At 45.4% G+C, this 17,781-nt stretch overlaps 1 protein-coding gene across 2 annotated transcripts in view; it reads right to left on the bottom strand.

Annotated features, from left to right (window-relative positions):
- Positions 1-14,593, bottom strand: part of XRN1 (5'-3' exoribonuclease 1) — a 131,273-nt gene extending 116,680 nt beyond the window's left edge. For both annotated transcript variants that reach the window (XM_068280785.1, XM_068280786.1), the window contains exon 1: positions 14,438-14,593. In XM_068280785.1, the coding sequence (XP_068136886.1) occupies positions 14,438-14,512 (75 nt within the window). In that variant the 5' untranslated portion in view covers positions 14,513-14,593. The remainder of the gene's footprint in view (positions 1-14,437) is intronic.
- Positions 14,594-17,781: the final 3,188 nt, after the last annotated feature.

Raw genomic sequence — 17,781 nt, 5'->3', positions numbered from 1 at the left:
TAGTATAAATACCCCCCAAATGACCCCATTTTGGAAAGAAGACATCCCAAAGTATTCACTGAGAGGCATAGTGAGTTCATTGAAGATATTTTTTGTCACAAGTAAGCGGAAAATGACACTGTGACAACAAAAAAAAAAAAAGTTTCCATTCCTTCTAACTTGCGACAAAAAAAAGTGAAATCTGCCACGGACTCACCATGCCCCTCTCAGAATACCTTGAAGTGTCTACTTTCCAAAATGGGGTAGTTTGTGGGGTGTGTTCACTGTCCTGACATTTTGGGGGGTGCTAAATTGTAAGCACCCCTGTAAAGCCTAAGGGCTCTTTCACATTAGGGCAGACTTTCTGCGTTAACGCAAACGGAAGCACTTTGCGTTAACCAAGGTAAGATGAAAGTCCATAGACTTTCATTTTACCTTTCACACTCGACGCTGTGTTTCGATGCGTTGCGGTTCCGACGCACCCGGGTGCAGTTTATCCTCCAACGCACCCGCGAGCCGGCGTTTTCCGTCGGGTTTAATTACCAGCTACCGCCGCTGATTGCGTCGCACCGCAGATACCCGACGACACGCCGCAGGCAGACAACGCGTGCAGGAGAACGGCTCCTGTTCGCGTTGTCTGATGTGAAAGAGTCCTAAAGGTGCTCATTGGACTTTGGGCCCCTTAGCGCAGTTAGGCTGCAAAAAAGTGCCACACATGTGGTATTGCCGTACTCAGGAGAAGTAGTAGAATGTGTTTTGGGGTGTATTTTTACACATACCCATGCTGGGTGGGAGAAATATCTCTGTAAATGACAATTGTTTGATTTTTTTTTTTTATTTTTTTTTTTTTTTTTTTTTTTTTTTTTTTTTTTTTTTTTACACACACAATTGTCCATTTACAGAGATATTTCTCCCACTCAGCATGGGTATGTGTAAAAATACACCCCAAAACACATTATACTACTTCTCCTGAGTACGGCGATACCACATGTGTGGCACTTTTTTGCACCCTAACCGCGCTAAGGGGCCCAAAGTCCAATAAGTACCTTTAGGATTTCACAGGTCATTTTTGTTCCAAGACTACTCCTCACGGTTTAGGGCCCCTAAAATGCCAGGGCAGTATAGGAACCCCATTAATGACCCCATTTTAGAAAGAAGACACCCCAAGGTATTCCGTTAGGAGTATGGTGAGTTCATAGAAGTTTTTATTTTTTTGTCACAAGTTGATTTTAATTGTTTTTTTCACAAAGTGTCATTTTCCGCTAACTTGTGACAAAAAATAAAATCTTCTATGAACTCACCATACTCCTAACGGAATACCTTTGGGTGTCTTCTTTCTAGAATGGGGTCATTTGTGGGGTTCCTATACTGCCCTGGCATTTTAGGGGCCCTAAACCGTGAGGAGTAGTCTTGAAACCAAATGTCGCAAAATGACCTGTGAAATCCTAAAGGTACTCATTGGACTTTGGGCCCCTTCGCGTACTTAGGGTGTAAAAAAGTGCCACACATGTGGTACCGCCGTACTCAGGAGAAGTAGTATAATGTATTTTGGGGTGTATTTTTACACATACCCATGCTGGGTGGGAGAAATCTCTCTGTAAATGACAATTGTTTGATTTTTTTTTTTTTACACACAATTGTCCATTTACAGAGCGATTTCTCCCACCCAGCATGGGTATGTGTAAAAATACACCCCAAAACACATTATACTACTTTTCCTGAGTACGGCGGTACCACGTGTGACACTTTTTTTCAGCCTAGGTGCGCTAAGGAGCCCAACGTCCTATTCACAGGTCATTTTGAGGCATTTGTTTTCTAGACTACTCCTCACGGTTTAGGGCCCCTAAAATGCCAGGGCAGTATAGGAACCCCACAAGTGACCCCATTTCAGAAAGAAGACACCCCAAGGTATTCCGTTAGGTGTATGGCAAGTTCATAGAAGATTTTATTTTTTGTCACAAGTTAGTGAAAATTGACACTTTGTGAAAAAAAAAACAATAAAAATCAATTTCCGCTAACTTTTGACAAAAAATAAAATCTTCTATGCACTTGTCATACACCTAACAAAATACCTTGGGGTGTCTTTTTTCTAAAATGGGGTCACTTGTGGGGTTCCTATACCGCCCTGGCATTTTATGGGCCCAAAACCGTGAGTAGTCTGGAAACCAAATGTCTCAAAATGACTGTTCAGGGGTATAAGCATCTGCAAATTTTGATGACAGGTGGTCTATGAGGGGGCGAATTTTGTGGAACCGGTCATAAGCAGGGTGGCCTTTTAGATGACAGGTTGTATTGGGCCTGATCTGATGGATAGGAGTGCTAGGGGGGGGTGACAGGAGGTGATTGATGGGTGTCTCAGGGGCGGTTAGAGGGGAAAATAGATGCAATCAATGCACTGGGGAGGTGATCGGAAGCGGGTCTGAGGGGGATCTGAGGGTTTGGCCGAGTGATCAGGAGCCCACACGGGGCAAATTAGGGCCTGATCTGATGGGTAGGTGTGCTAGGGGGTGACAGGAGGTGATTGATGGGTGTCTCAAGGTGTGATTAGAGGGGGGAATAGATGCAAGCAATGCACTGGCGAGGTGATCAGGGCTGGGGTCTGAGGGCGTTCTGAGGGTGTGGGCGGGTGATTGAGTGCCCTAGGGGCAGATAGGGGTCTAATCTGATAGGTAGCAGTGACAGGGGGTGATTGATGGGTAATTAGTGGGTGTTTAGGGTAGAGAACAGATGTAAACAATGCACTTGGGAGGTGATCTGACGTCGGATCTGCGGGCGATCTATTGGTGTGGGTGGGTGATCAGATTGCCCACAAGGGGTAGGTTAGGGGCTGATTGATGGGTGGCAGTGACAGGGGGTGATTGATGGGTGGCAGTGACAGGGGGTGATTGATGGGTGATTGACAGGTGATCAATGGGTTATTACAGGGAAGAACAGATGTAAATATTGCGCTGGCGAATTGATAAGGGGGGGTCTGAGGGCAATCTGAACGTGTAGGCGGGTGATTGGGTGCCCGCAAGGGGCAGATTAGGGTCTGATCTGATGGGTAACAGTGACAGGTGGTGATAGGGGGTGATTGATGGGTAATTAGTGGGTGTTTAGGGTAGAGAACAGATGTAAACACTGCACTTGGGAGGTGATCTGACGTCGGATCTGCGGGCGATCTATTGGTGTGGGTGGGTGATCAGATTGCCCGCAAGGGGCAGGTTAGGGGCTGATTGATGGGTGGCAGTGACAGCGGGTGATTGACAGGCGATTGACAGGTGAACAGGGGGATAGATGCATACAGTACACGGGGGGGGGGGGGTCTGGGGAGAATCTGAGGGGTGGGGGGGGGGTGATCAGGAGGGAGCAGGGGGCAGTTTAGGGCATAAAAAAATAGCGTTGACAGATAGTGACAGGGAGTGATTGATGGGTGATTGGGTGCAAACAGGGGTATGGGGGGTGGGCAGGGGGGTGGGGTCTGAGGGGTGCTGTGGGCGATCAGGGGGCAGGGGGGGGGGGGAAATCAGTGTGCTTGGGTGCAGACTAGGGTGGCTGCAGCCTGCCCTGGTGGTCCCTCGGACACTGGGACCACCAGGGCAGGAGGCAGCCTGTATAATACACTTTGTATACATTACAAAGTGTATTATACACTTTGTATGCGGCGATCCGGGTGCTAGTAACCCGCCGGCGCTTCCGAACGGCCGGCGGGTTACAGCGCGACGGGGGCGGAGCCAGGCGTCCGATCGCGTCACGAATGACGCGATCGCGCCGCCCATGCCCGTAAAAGGACCACCACCATTTGTCTATACGGCGGTCCTTGTTGGGTCCACTTCCCGGCCGCCAATTGTATATACGGCGGTCGGGAAGTGGTTAACAAAGAGCTGATCGCAATCGTTGGGCATCGTGAGGGTGTCCAGTCATTTTTACCGCGCTAATCACGGTGCGCTACCGTTTTGCTACTTGTAGTGTGAATTGGCCCTTAGAAAATACTTAGAAACATACTGCTAGTGGGTGCCAGGCCTTAGTCTGTGTTTTTGTTTACAGGAAAAGTTATCTTTCCATTTTTGGCCACAGCGCATCCAATCATTCAAAGGGACAGCAAATTCATATTGGAGTACAGGACTTGTGCTTTCACCCCTTTGGGGAAGAACTTATCTAGTGTTTTAGTGCATTCACATGGCTTTATATGTGAGCCTTTTAACCACTTCACCCCAAGGCGGTTTTTACCCTAACGGACAAGAGCGATTTTCACCTTTCAGTGCTCATCCCTTCCATTTGCCAATAGCTTAATCACTACTAATCACAATGAAATGATCTAGATCTTGTTTTTTTCACCACAAATTGGGCTTTGTGGGGTTGTTATTTGTTTATAATAATTACTTTACATTCTATGCATTTTAAAGGGAAATACAAGGAAAAAAAATCACTATTTCTCTAATTTCATTCCCCATTGGTTTTAATATAAACACTGCTACTGTACATAAAACCCACACATTCTATCTGCCCATTTGTCCTTTAATTATGTCCCTAGTACAAAGTTTGGTGACAATATATCGTTTGGAAATAAAAAAGTATTTTTTTTTTGGTGTTTTTTTTTTTTTTTTCTTCACCATTTTCACGTGTTCTGAGAGTATGAAATAGATGTATTCGCATCATATCATACCTCTGTCGCCTTTGAGAAAGCAGCAGGAGCTGCGAAACGGCTGTTAGGCCGGTATCCACACCTAGTCCTTAACTGGTATGCCTGTATTGTCAAAGTGTCCGCAATAAACCTTAACAAGCAGAGCTGGTGCTCCTTCTTCCTTCTTTACTACAAATTGATCAAAGTTACCTGTGAGCACAACTCTAGGGAAAGGAGTGAACACTTTGAGTCTGAGGTCAGCCAGCACCTGGTGCCAACCATCTCTAATCTCTACTGCAAAAATACAATTATTTGTGATAGAGGCCTGCATCAGGTCAGGTGCTCGTGCGTGACATGAAATGTGGGTCAGGTTCGGGTACCCATTTTGATTTTAATTGGGTTGCGGGTCTGTAGGTACCACATTCACCAGAAAGTGGGTTGCGGGTCAGGTACAAGTAGCGGGGCTGTGGGTCTGAAAAATTAGACCCGCACAGGGCATCAGGTCAGGTACCCAGGTGTTACCCGAAATGCAGGTTGGGTTCAGGTACCCGTTTTGATTTTAATCGGGTTGCGGGTTGGGTGCAGGTAGCGGGTCGGGTGTGGGTACCAGATTCACCAGAAAGCGGGTTGTGAGTCGGGTGCTGGTAGTGGGGCTGAAAAGCAGAGTTAGTACCTGCTAACGATGTTTTCAACAATCCTTCAGGGCAAAGGTGAGACCTTGCTCCTCCCAGGAACAGGAACAGACAGCACTTCCCCTATAAAAAAGTCACATGGTTAGTCCACCCTCAGTGCGTTTAGCCAAGTACCCGACAGGTGAACATTCCACTAACCCATAACCGTGCAACTATCAGACACAGACAATTAACACCCGGGTGGGATCGTTGCCCTGAAGGATTGTTGAAAACATCGTTAGCAGGTACTAACTCTGCTTTTTCCCCACAATCCTTCAGGGCAAAGGTGAGACGATTAACAAGTAATACAACCTCAGGGTGGGACCACTGCTTGGAGAACCTTTCTACCAAACGCTTGGTCGTGTGCAGACATTGCATCAATTCGGTAAGGACGGATGAACGTAGAAAAGCTTGACTACGTTGCTGCCTTACATATTTGCTCAGGCGAAGCCCCTGCATTATTAGCCCAAGAAGCTGCCCTAGCTCTAGTAGAATGCACTTTAAATGAGGCAGGAGCCTCACTTCCCATAACTCTGTAAGCTTCTATAATAGCTAACCTAATCCAATTAGCTATAGTAGATTTAGAAGCTCTCTGACCTACAGTTTTCCCTGAAAATAAAACAAAGAATCTGTATTCCTGACATCTGCAGTTCTGTTCAAATATTCCAGAACACATCTTCTAACATCTAATGAGTGAAAAATCCTCTCTTTTCCACACTTTGGATTCACACAGAAAGTAGGCAACATAATATCATGCGACCTGTGAAACCTAGACATAATCTTCGGACAAAACTCTGGATATGCCTGTAACCCTAATGTATCCTGAAAGTAAGGACTTTTCATAGACAAAGCTTGTAGCTCACTGACCCTTCTGGCTGTAGTGATGACTACTAAAAAATACTGTTTTTAATGTAAGATATCTAAAAGAACTGTCCTTAAGAGGCTCTAAGGAACCTTTGGACAGTCCCTTTAAAACCCCTGATAATCTCAAGGAGAAACATATGGTTTATAAACTGGCAGTTTCCTAGAAAAAGCCTTCAGAAACCTCACTATCAAAAGGAGAGGAAGACAAGGGGATAACTGAAAAAGCAGATAAAGCAGCAATCTGCACTTTAAGCGTACTTACAGAAACATTTTTATCCCAACCCTCCTGAAGAAAATCCAGGACTGCTGGAACTGACAGGCTATCAAACTTAAAGCCGGACAGCCGAAGATGGAAAGTTTTCCAGCATTTCAAGTAAATCTTCCTAGTAACTTCTTTACGGATACCAATCAATGTAGAGTCTGCCTTGTCAGATACTCCCAATTTTTGAGTAAGGATCCAGACTGACAGATTCAATCTGCCTGGATGTGGATGCCACAGGTTCCCTTGCAGCAGCAGATCTGGCCTGCAAGGAAGTCTCCAAGGGTCCCCTAAGGTGCAATCAAAATCATCAGATTTTGACAACCTCTTGTTGATAACTGCAGGAATCAAATTGAGAGGAGGAAATGCATACCGAAGTGGAAAGTTCCACTCCTGAATGAATGCAGTCACCCCCAGATATATGCTTTTTTTGGATTGAGGGAGAAGAAACTCTGAATCTGGGCATGATCTTCTGTTGTGAACAGATCGATTGACTGTGTTCCCCATCGTTTTGTGATGTCTGGGAACACCTCTCTCTGTTTAGAGACCACTCTGATGACAGAATCCTGCTTCTGCTCAGTTTGTCTGCCTCTATATTGAGTTTTCCCTCGAGACGAACAGCTCTCAAGGATAACACATTCTTTCCTGCCCAGGACAAGATCTCCTCCACTTCTTCTTGCAACAACAGGGATCTCGTGCCTTCCTGTTTGTTGACAAAACGCTACTGCCGTAACATTGTCAGAGTCGATCAGAACATTGGACTGTGACAGTATCGATCGCGCCTGAAATAAGGCCCGCTTTACTGCCCTTAATTCCCTCCAGTTGGATGACCTCAGACTCCAGTTCTGTCCACTTCCCTTGAAAGGCTCTGTGAGCTATACGAGCTCTCCAGCCCCAAGCGCTTGCATCCGTAGTAATTACCTTGTCTACAGGCTCCTTCCAAAGCCTTCCTTTCACAAGGTTGGATTCCTCCAACCACCACTGCAGAGACAACACCACAGTTTGAGGAATTGTGACTTTGAAATCTTATGTTTATGGACGACCGTCCCAATTTCCTAGAAGGAAACTCTGCAACTTCCTGGCGTGCGCCAGTGCCCAGGGTACTGCCACCATTGTGGATGACATCAATCCCAGCACAGACAAAATCATCCTTAGGGAAACCTTGTCTTCCCTCTGTAATGATTTCACTGCCAAATTTATCTTTAGGATATTTTCCGGAGGAAAGAAAATCCTCTGTTTTAATGAATGCACTAGCATGCCTAGAAAAGGCGTTTTCTGACTTGGAATCAAAGAGTACTTCTCTAGGTTGATAATCCAACCTAGGGATCGGAGATGTTCCGATACCAGATTTAAATGGTTTGTCAGTTGATCTGCTGAACTTCCGAGAATAAGCAAGTCGTCTAAACACGGAATGATTAAAATCGACTGCTCTCTTAACGGAATCAATGCTTCTCCCAGCATCTTTGTGAACACTCTTGGGGCAGAAGTGATCCCAAACGAAAGGCAAACAAACTGGTAGTGTTCTACCCTCCTATTTTCTCCAACTGCAAATTTTAGGAATTTTTGCGATTTTTGGTGAATGCCAATATGCATCTCTTAGATCGAGAGATGCCATAAAGGCCCCTGGAAACAGTAGCTCCCTTACTGAAAAAAAATGGATTCCATCCGAACTTTTTCTGTCTCATAACAGGTTAAGTCTTTTTAGGTTCAGAATCAGGCGAAACTTGCCCGACGACTTTTTACTACAAAAATAGTGAAACAGAAGCTTTGCTTTTGTTCCTTTACTGGCACAGGATACAGACTAACCAGCAAGCTCATGGTGACCCAGAACTCAGAGTGTGTAAGAGGCTACAATGGTCCTAAAAGCCCTCTTACTAAAATGCTAAGAAAAGCAAAAAAGTTTGCTTTCTTAAAACAGAAAGAATTTGCAAGAATTCAGGTTGGAGTGAGCTTGAGATGTCTCCCAGAGCATCACTGCTGACTATATGCAAATTAACCATTGTTACCCTTAGCAGCTACACACCGCTGGAATGCAATGATGTGTCAGCTTGTTAATTTGTACAGAGCCCTAATAATCCAACATGCATACAGACTGTTTCGGATTGTTTGATCCGGCACAGGATAAAATACATTCTGTTTTAGCATGTTTTGCAATATACTCAAAATTTCTGGAAACAGAGTGGGATCTCCTGGGGCCTTTGAGACCACAAATCTTGACGATGGATGGAGCGCAAACTATTTGGTAACCAAACTTTATTGTTCGGCAAATAAACGGGCTTTTTGCCCCTTTTGCCCACCTGAGAGAGAAGCATCTTAGCCTCCCCCCACCGCCTTACACGAGTCATTGGGATTTTGACTGGGTTTTCGGAGCTTTATATTTAAAGCCCCTTTTCCCGGACTTGTCAGAAGTCCACTTTCTGCCTTTTCTCTGATCTTTGGAGGCATCTCTTTGATCACACAAAAAAACTTTAGTTGCAACAGCTTTTTTCTTTTTAGGAAAAATTTTTTCTTTTTGTTCGATGTACTTTCCAAAGCTGATCATTAATTTCAGCAGTGGGTGTAAACCTAATTGCCTCAGCCGAGGAATCATCTAAATATGCAGCAGATTTAATGAGAATCGCAATAGAATTCAACAAATACTCAACAGGTGCCAGTATATTAGCTCTGAGCTGATTAATCCACAGCTCCAAAGCTTTGACCACACATGTAGAGGCAACAGCCAGCCTAAACATAGCCACACTAGCCTCCAAAGACCTCTTCAAATAAGCATCCGCTTTTTTATCCAGTGGATCCTTTAGCTTTGTATAATTGATCATGAATAGACAAATTAGCTACCACATCCTTACTCAACTCCAAAAGAGTAATTAATGGCAGCAATCAACGCCTCCGTATCCTCAATACGGAATTTAAACTTTGGAACAGACTCAGATTTTATTTCTCTAATGTCTGAATCCTCAGAACTAGCTGCAAACTCAGCCTGACTAACATCAACCTCAGTCACAGATACTCCAGATACAGCAACCTGAGAAGTAGATGGATTAGCATTCAATAATGAAGACTTAATTGATTCCAATGAAGCATTAATCTCCTCTCTAAAGGATCTCAATGTATTCTGAACAGAGTGAACCGGCTCCTCCCTCATAACCCTCTCTATGCACAACTGACAGAGTCTTTGCATAGGGCAACATTAGCTTAACATTGCACAAAGGGCATCTCTTATAATTAGGAGGGAGCCTATGCTTATCTGCAGCAGCAGCCTCAGCAGATTTAGCAGCGGCCTCAGTTTTGGCCTGCAAACAAACAAAACCAACAAGGCATTTAACTCTGTACAGCTTTAGCACCTTTAGCCCAGAAAGAGAAGCCATTATCTCACCTTCTGGTCGGCCTGGTTGCTCTCAATCCTCTCAGCGTCTGACATGTCTCCAAACTTTCATGTCCAGCGCAGGACCAAACTCCCTCTGAGCAACAGTGCAAACAGGCCTGCGCAGCCTCCCTTTTAAAACATATCCGGCCTGCCACAATTGGATGAGGAGCGGACCGGAGGTTCAGAAGGAGTAATGAACCAGCTCTACAATTTGCTACATTCGGCATACCCGCCGGAAATTACGCATCCGGACGCGGCCAAGCGTCCTAATGGCCGCAATGCGCTCCACGCTGCACATGGCCGCTGGCTTACCTCCGTCCTGCTCCTCTGCCGCAAGGCCGCCAAGGGGAACCCACGCCTTCCACACTTGCTCTCCCTGGCAGCGGGAGAGAAAGGTAGGCAAACCCCAGTAAAGATCCAGCCTGGGGCGCATGGCCAGACTGCCTCAGTACCACAGTCTCAGCCACCCAGAAGGATCCACCTGCAGCCCAGCACACAGGCTTCACCCAGAGGGGAGATGCCGACCTGCCTGGACGCAGGAACAAACAGCACTGAGGGTGGACTAACCATGTGACTTTTTTATAGGGGAAGTGCTGTCTGTTCCTGTTCCTGGGAGGAGCAAGGTCTCACCTTTGCCCTGAAGGATTGTGGGGAAAAAATTAGACCCGCACAGGGCTTCAGGTACGTGCAGGTTACCGGAAATGCGGGTCAGGTTCAGGTACCAGTTTTGATCTTAATTGGGTTGTGGATCGGGTGCGAGTAGCAGGTCTGTGGGTACCAGATTCACCAGAAAACGGGTTGCGGTTCGGGTGCGCGTAGTGGGGCTGAAAAATTAGACCCGCGCAGGCCACAAATATGTGAGCACTGTATCTCTTGAGAAATGATAATGAAAAAAAATAAATTAAAAAAATAAAATCAAAATTCTGATCCCTCAGTTCTTAGGAAGATTATAAGATGCCACCCAGACAATAGGTCCAAAGACTTACGTATCTGGTGGTTTTTCCACCAGTTAAAGTTTGTGGATTCAAGGCCAGGTGGGAAGTGTGGATATTGAATAGAGGGATGTAAAAAGGGTTGGAGCATAATTTATATTAGAATTTAACCTCCTGAGCGGTCTGGACGAGCTCAGCTCGTCCATCACCGCCGGAGGCTGCCGCTCAGGCCCTGCTGGGCCGATTTCTATCAAATAAAGTGCAGCACACGCAGCCGGCACTTTGCCAGCCGCGTGTGCTGACTGATCGCCGCCGCTCTGCGGCGATTCGCCGCGAGCAGCGGCGAAAGAGGGTCCCCCCAGCCGCCTGAGCCCTGCGCAGCCGGAACAAAAAGTTCCGGCCAGCGCTAAGGGCTGGATCGGAGGCGGCTGACGTCAGGACGTCGGCTGACGTCGATGACGTCACTCCGCTCGTCGCTATGGCGACGATATAAGCAAAACAAGGAAGGCCGCTCATTGCGGCCTTCCTTGTTTATTCTGGGCGCCGGAGGCGATCGGAAGATCGCCTCCGGAGCGCCCTCTAGTGGGCTTTCATGCAGCCAACTTTCAGTTGGCTGCATGAAATAGTTTTTTTTTTATTTAAAAAAAACCCTCCCGCAGCCACCCTGGCGATTTAATCAGAACGCCAGGGTGGTTAATAGATAGATTTGGCTACTTTCTCACAAGACAGGAAGTGAGGAAAACACCTAAAAGTCAGCAGTAACATCCTAAAAGTGATTCTAACCCCCTTCTACGCCAGCCTTTCTCAATCTTTAGACCCAGGAGGAACCCTTGAAATAATATTTGGATCTCAAGGAACCCCAACATTAGCGGGTGGAATGAGGATTTTTTAAAACGTTTTTTAATTATTTTATCCTTATCTGGCGCCTCCGTTTTAAACAATTGTTTATTCTGAGTGTCCACTCCTGGTGGAGTGTTACCCACTTTTATTCTACTGAGAGAAACATTTTATAGCCCGAGTGGGGTCAGATCTAATCTCTCCACCTGCCTACTGAGTGGTTATTACAGATGCGTACGAGAGAATTCGCCGCCGGGAGACTTGGGCGCAGGAGATAGCCGGTATGGCTTATTCTGCTACTGCACAAGTTCCCGGCGACGCTAAATACTATTCCCCCTCTAGATCCACGTGGATAGTGGGGAATGAAATTGTTCGGCTTCCAGCAATTGCTGGAGGCTGAATTATAGTGTTTTAGAAGTAACTTCAGCTCCGTCTTCTGACGGCACTAAAGTTACTCACTGTGTGCCGCTATAGTCGTAATTCCTATTACGGTCTATGGTGGCGCCGGCTATGCCCAAATCTCCTGCGCTGGATTGCCAGTGGTCGACCACAGGTAACCATCCTTTGTGAGTATATTCTCATATAATTACTCTTATGACCAATTGGTTTGACATACTGCACTGTTGGGGCTCTCGACCTGCTTTGTTTTTTGAAGTCTGGCGGAGGAGGAAGGGGGAAGCCTATGGAGGATCCCGAGGCGTCCCTCCCCCATGGTAAGTATCCAATGTTTTGCTTTTAATAACTCACAGGTTTACTTTAATCAAGCTGTCAAGTAATTTATCATTAGCTTTCTGATTAGCCTTTGCAAATGTCTTGCTCAGCCCTGGCTAATTCAGTTAGTATAGCAGAAATGCTGGAAAATCTAATTTTACATCACATTCCTAATTGGCAGCAATTATTTCCATTAAGAATACAAAATAGCATTTTGTATCTAGGATGTGCCTTTATATATGGACTCCTAAAAGTCATGAAAATCGGATTAGTGAAAAGAAACATTACTGGATAAAAAGTACAGCACAGAACTTGTGTGATAACTAACTTGTGAAGTGAACGTCAACAAGCCTCAAGCTCTACAATGAACATAAACGCACTTTAGCTGAAACGAGTCTTTACACAGAATTAATCAGGCTCATAAGATTGATGGGTGCTAGTCTACTTTAGAGGACCCAGCAGGAAACCTCATAGGGAACAGTTGTCCAATCACAGCACTCTTTACAGTACAAAGTGTTGCGATTGGCTGAATAGTGTGGGCATAGTTTATTACAACCTATTAGAAACCTAGCAGTTCAAGAGGGTGCCATCTACCGGATAGATTAGCTAAATTTTTTCTCAATGAGGTTTCCTGCTGGATCTCCTAAAGTAGACTAGCAATGATAAATGACATACATGTCAGTTTAATAAATCAGCTGTCAGGTAATTATTTTCCAAACGTGATTAGAAGATCTGGTTCAAGAAAATATATCTGGTTCTCTCCTACAGAAAATGCAGAGGTATAATGGAAGGACCGTCCCCATACTTGAGGCACGCCCCAAAAAAGGCACCATGAATAAATGAATAACATTTCCTCATGCATTCCAGTGTGGTGTTGAGTTGTACTACCCGGTCTATACTATATCCGGGTGTACTACTGGTTATATTAAGTGAGGAGAATACCTAGGTGGTCTAGTGGTCTCACTCACACTAACTTACCCCCTGACATTTGCCTGACTAACCTCTTCTCCCCGTTCTCCACTCCTAACACTAACTTGCTTTTAAACCTATGGGATGCATATCGACAAGCTGGCGGAGGGATATCAGAAGGACTCTACTAAGCATGCACAGATGGGGTTTTAGGGTGTCTCGATAAAAGGCATAAACAAAACCACACAGGCATCCACTTAGAGGGAGCACTAATTACAATGCCTCCTCCGGTAGCACTTAAAACTTGGAAAATCTCATCCTCGTATCTTGGAATTCGCTATATATTTTGTTCATCTTGTTACATTTGTAACTCCATTTACTACGTCTACCGATTCTGTATTATGCACTCGTGTCTTTATTTTGTGTATATTACTGTCTGTATTACTATGTACCCCTCGTTTTGTTCTTACTCTGTATAGCACCATAGAATATGTTGGCGCTTCATAAATCAATAATAATTGTCACTTGTGTGGGGTTAGATGGTAAGTGGGTGACACGGTGGAAAACAACAAAACATTTGCAAAGCGTTTTAGTCCCGTAGGACCAAAAGCGCATAAGCTTGTCTCAGACCAATACATAGCGAAAAAGTAAATGTCAAACTAAACAAGTGGGGGTACTTATCCGTTAGCCGGGCGCATCCTCTAGGTGGCGACAAAACTCCACCAGAGTTACATCTTTCCCTACTATCCATGTCGGCCTGGAGGGGGAATAGTAATTAGCGCCACCTAACGGATAAGTACCCAAGTGGCTTTTCAGTTTTGATTTAAACGCCTTCAGGGTTGGGGCTTGCAGCGCTAAAGTCCAATCTTGCCTTGCATTGCATTGCAAAAGTTCCAGGTTCAAGACTTGGCCCGGACACCGCTGGGATGTAGTTTGTATGTTCCTCACCTTAGTTTCGGTTTCCTACCACATCCCCATTAACATACTGAGAGTTTAATCAATTCTGATTTAATTTAGAAAGTTGGCTCTGGACTATTTTAGGGACATTACACTGTAATACACCCTCCTGAGGGACACTATAGTGTACTCTATAAAACCACTGTAGAAATAGCAATGATACTTAAATATATAAATAAATGAGAAAAGGTGTTATAGAAGATTCAACGTGATATGTTTAATGTATGGAGTCTCTAACAGAGGGCCCGTTTGGCCAGAGCTTGGAGGACGACAGAAGCCCAGAGGTGACAATGACAGGACACAGCTGGAAGATGACGTCACACGTCTGCGTCACTCCCCGCTTGGCTTTACCTGATGCTCTTTCACCACTTCGCTGAGGCATGGGTACCGCTCCGAGATCCAGCGATAAAACTTGGGGACACCCATCTTGTTCCAGGCCGGTACCGAGCAGTTACTTCCAAGCAACACAACAGCCGAACAAACAGCCGTCACATCCGGCGCACTCTAATATCATCATAAGCCGCTTGACGGCGCTCGGAATATACGTCAGAGCTGTCAGTGTCACGGTGTTTCCTGGTCCGGTGTAATGTGGGCTGTGCAGTCAGTGACACAGTGTGGAGGTGGATGGATGGAGGAGGCGGTGTGTGTAGAGTAGTCGGACACGATACAAGAGCTGACAGGAGAGCTCTCGGCAGGAAGACACGCTGCTGCTGGTTAGAGCAGATTGCGAGTCTGATGACTGCAGAGTAAAGGTGGTGTTTCAACAAACTAACGCTAAGATGTATAAAGTATACACGTATGCTAGTATGACCTAACCTGTCACTACTCTCACACAGATTGCCACCAGATCACAGAGGGATCAATTGCTTTTTTTATGCTGTACCCAGATCTTTCAATAGAGTTCAGCATGAAATCTATTAAAGCGAGTCTGAATCTTATTTTGTTTTTAAATCTTTTTGTTGTGGTGCAGGCCCGGATTTACACCACAGGAGCCTAAAGCAGAGATGTCCTGGCACCATAGATTTTGCTCTCCATGAACCTACAAACACCCACCGAAATGCACCGCAAGTGTGCTGGCTGGCCAGCTGTCACTTCTCCTTACTTCCCTTGCCCATCAAAGGTAGCTATGGGTGTTCCTTCACATTAGATAGCCAGAGGTAGGGAGATCTTGTCAGTGGAATGCGGAGAGCTGGTTGAGTAACGTCTCATTTATGCTCTTCTTGGGCCTGTGTACATAGGGAAGGGGAGAGAGGCACTAAGGAAGGGGAGGGAGCCGCCTTTCCATCATCAGGCACCTGTAGGTACGTACCTACAGTTCATTATGGTAAATCCGGCCCTGTTATGGTCAGGGCTGTGGAGTCAGTACAAAAATCTTCCAACTCCGACTCCTCAGTTTATGAAACCACGACTCCGGGTACCCAAAATGGCTCCGACTCCTTACTCTAATACTTAACAGGGCTGTGGATTTTGTACAAAAATCATCCGACTCCTCAGTTTATGAAATAAACGACTCCGACTCCGGGTGCCCAAAATTGCCCCAACTCCGACTCCACAGCCCTGGTTATGGTGTGTCTGTGTGTGTATCTATTTTTAAAACAAAACATACCTAAGGAGAAGGAAGGCTCTGGATCCTATAGAGCCTTCCTGTTCTCTTCGTTCCCCGCAGGCTACTTCATTTGAATCTCCTGCCACGAGAGACTGTGGTAGTCTGCAGAAGCACTCGGGCTTCCAAAGCTTGGCGGCTCTGTACTGTGCATGAGTGAATGCACTCCAGAGCCTCCCTTCTCCTTAGGTAAGTATCTGTACTTTAAAAAAAAAATTGCTTCAGACTCCTTTTAAAAATCTGTGGTGTTGCACCGGCTGCTGGATCCCCCAGGTTTCTCCCATCAACGGTGTAGCTTACCAGTGGGGTGTCGGTATGCCCTAGTTTAGCAGTGTCTCCTTAACTTTATGACTTAGCCATTTCACTCATCACGCTAGTGCGGTATCACTCCTGTGCAAGAGCAATGGAACGTACAGGCCCTGAACAATTAAACCCCCTCCCTAGTGCCTAACCTTAACCGCCACCAACTTCCCTATTCCCACTGCAAATAATGTAAATAGAAAAAAGTTACATATTTATAAACAATACATTTCAGAATTATAATTTTCAAAAACTAAAATTTTGGGTGGACGGGCCGGCATCTGCTATTTATTTGGTGCCCAAATTTCTGCTTTTGGTGCCCAATAGCCGATATTTGCATTAGTGCCTATGGGGCGCCCAAATTTCTGCTTTTGGTGCCCAATAGCCGATATTTGCATTAGCGCCTATGGGGCGCCCACATTTCCTGCTTTTGGTATTCGGACATGCACTGTTTGGTGTACACAATTGTCATAGCTCTATGGACATGTGCATGCGCAGTGTTTATGATGGAGCAGAGTGGTAGGTATATGCAAATAGGCACCCGATATAGCGAGTTAAAACTCTTTACTGAAGAAAATGTCAGGGCTGTGGAGTCGGTCCAAAAATCCACCGACTCCGACTCCTCAGTTTAGGATTCCACCGACTCCGACTCCACGACTCCGACTCCTCTAATTTGCATATTACAATTTTGTTGATTAAAAGTATGTAACATGAAATTCGTCTCTTAACTGCCAACGCTTAGGAATTTTACAAGACAACTGAAGTGAGAAGGATATGTAGACTACTATATTTATTCCCTTTAGACTAAAACTAGTCCTTGGTAAGAGTACTTGTAAAAGGTACAAACCGGAACAAAGAACATCTATCAGGCCCTAGGCAATGTAAGTGTGGGTACATGTAAGAATGATGTGCAGGTACTCTGCAGGGGAATGAGGAGATTGTAAACAGACAACACCTCTGTGTTCAATGTGAACAGCATCCTCAGTGGATTCCCTGCAGCTCTGTGGGGAGTGCATATGTAGAGTATAGTACTACTGTGTAACAAAGTAAACCTGAGACAGATGAAATTAAAGTTTTATACATACCTGGGGCTTCCTCCAGCCGCCTTCAGGATAATCAGTCCCTCGTTGTCCTCCTCCACCACCTGGATCTTCTGCTATGAGTCCAGGTACTTGAGCCAGTGAGGCGTAGTGCGCATGCACACACTCCGCCGCCAGGAGCATACTACACCTGTGCAGCACTATTGCGCAGGTGCAGAATGTTCCTGGCTGTGGGAGCGGCATGCGGCCGGACAGCGCTGACTGGCTGAATTACCAGGACTCATAGCAGAAGATCCGGGTGGTGGAAGACAGTGAGGGACTGATTAGCCTGAAGGGGGCTGGAGGAAGCCCCAGGTATGTATAAAACTTTACTTTTCATCCGTCTCAGTTTCCCTTTAATTTGTAGTCACCAAACCAAATTTTAATAAAATATCAAATTATTTGATTTCATCAGCAAAGGGAGTGCATACATTTGCATAAATCAGCATCAATGCAGAATTATTTCCATCTCGTTGACCATCTCTATTAGTGACACAGCTACACATCAGGCTTTATTCTTACAGCATAGATGTTATTTAGTATATATAAGAGATTCCTGTGTACACATCATATATACAGTCACAATCAGATATGTATATCTGACTTTAAAAATACGGGGACTGCTTTATTGAAGCTGCACAAGTAACTAATTTTGATTGGTTTATTTCATTTTTGTAGACTAAGCACAGCTATTACTGTATATATACTGTATA

Source organism: Hyperolius riggenbachi, chromosome 4 (assembly GCF_040937935.1).
Source record: "Hyperolius riggenbachi isolate aHypRig1 chromosome 4, aHypRig1.pri, whole genome shotgun sequence".
NCBI lineage: Eukaryota > Metazoa > Chordata > Amphibia > Anura > Hyperoliidae > Hyperolius > Hyperolius riggenbachi.
The sequence above is the reverse complement of the archived record's forward strand: the minus strand, read 5'-3'. Positions and strand labels throughout refer to the sequence as shown.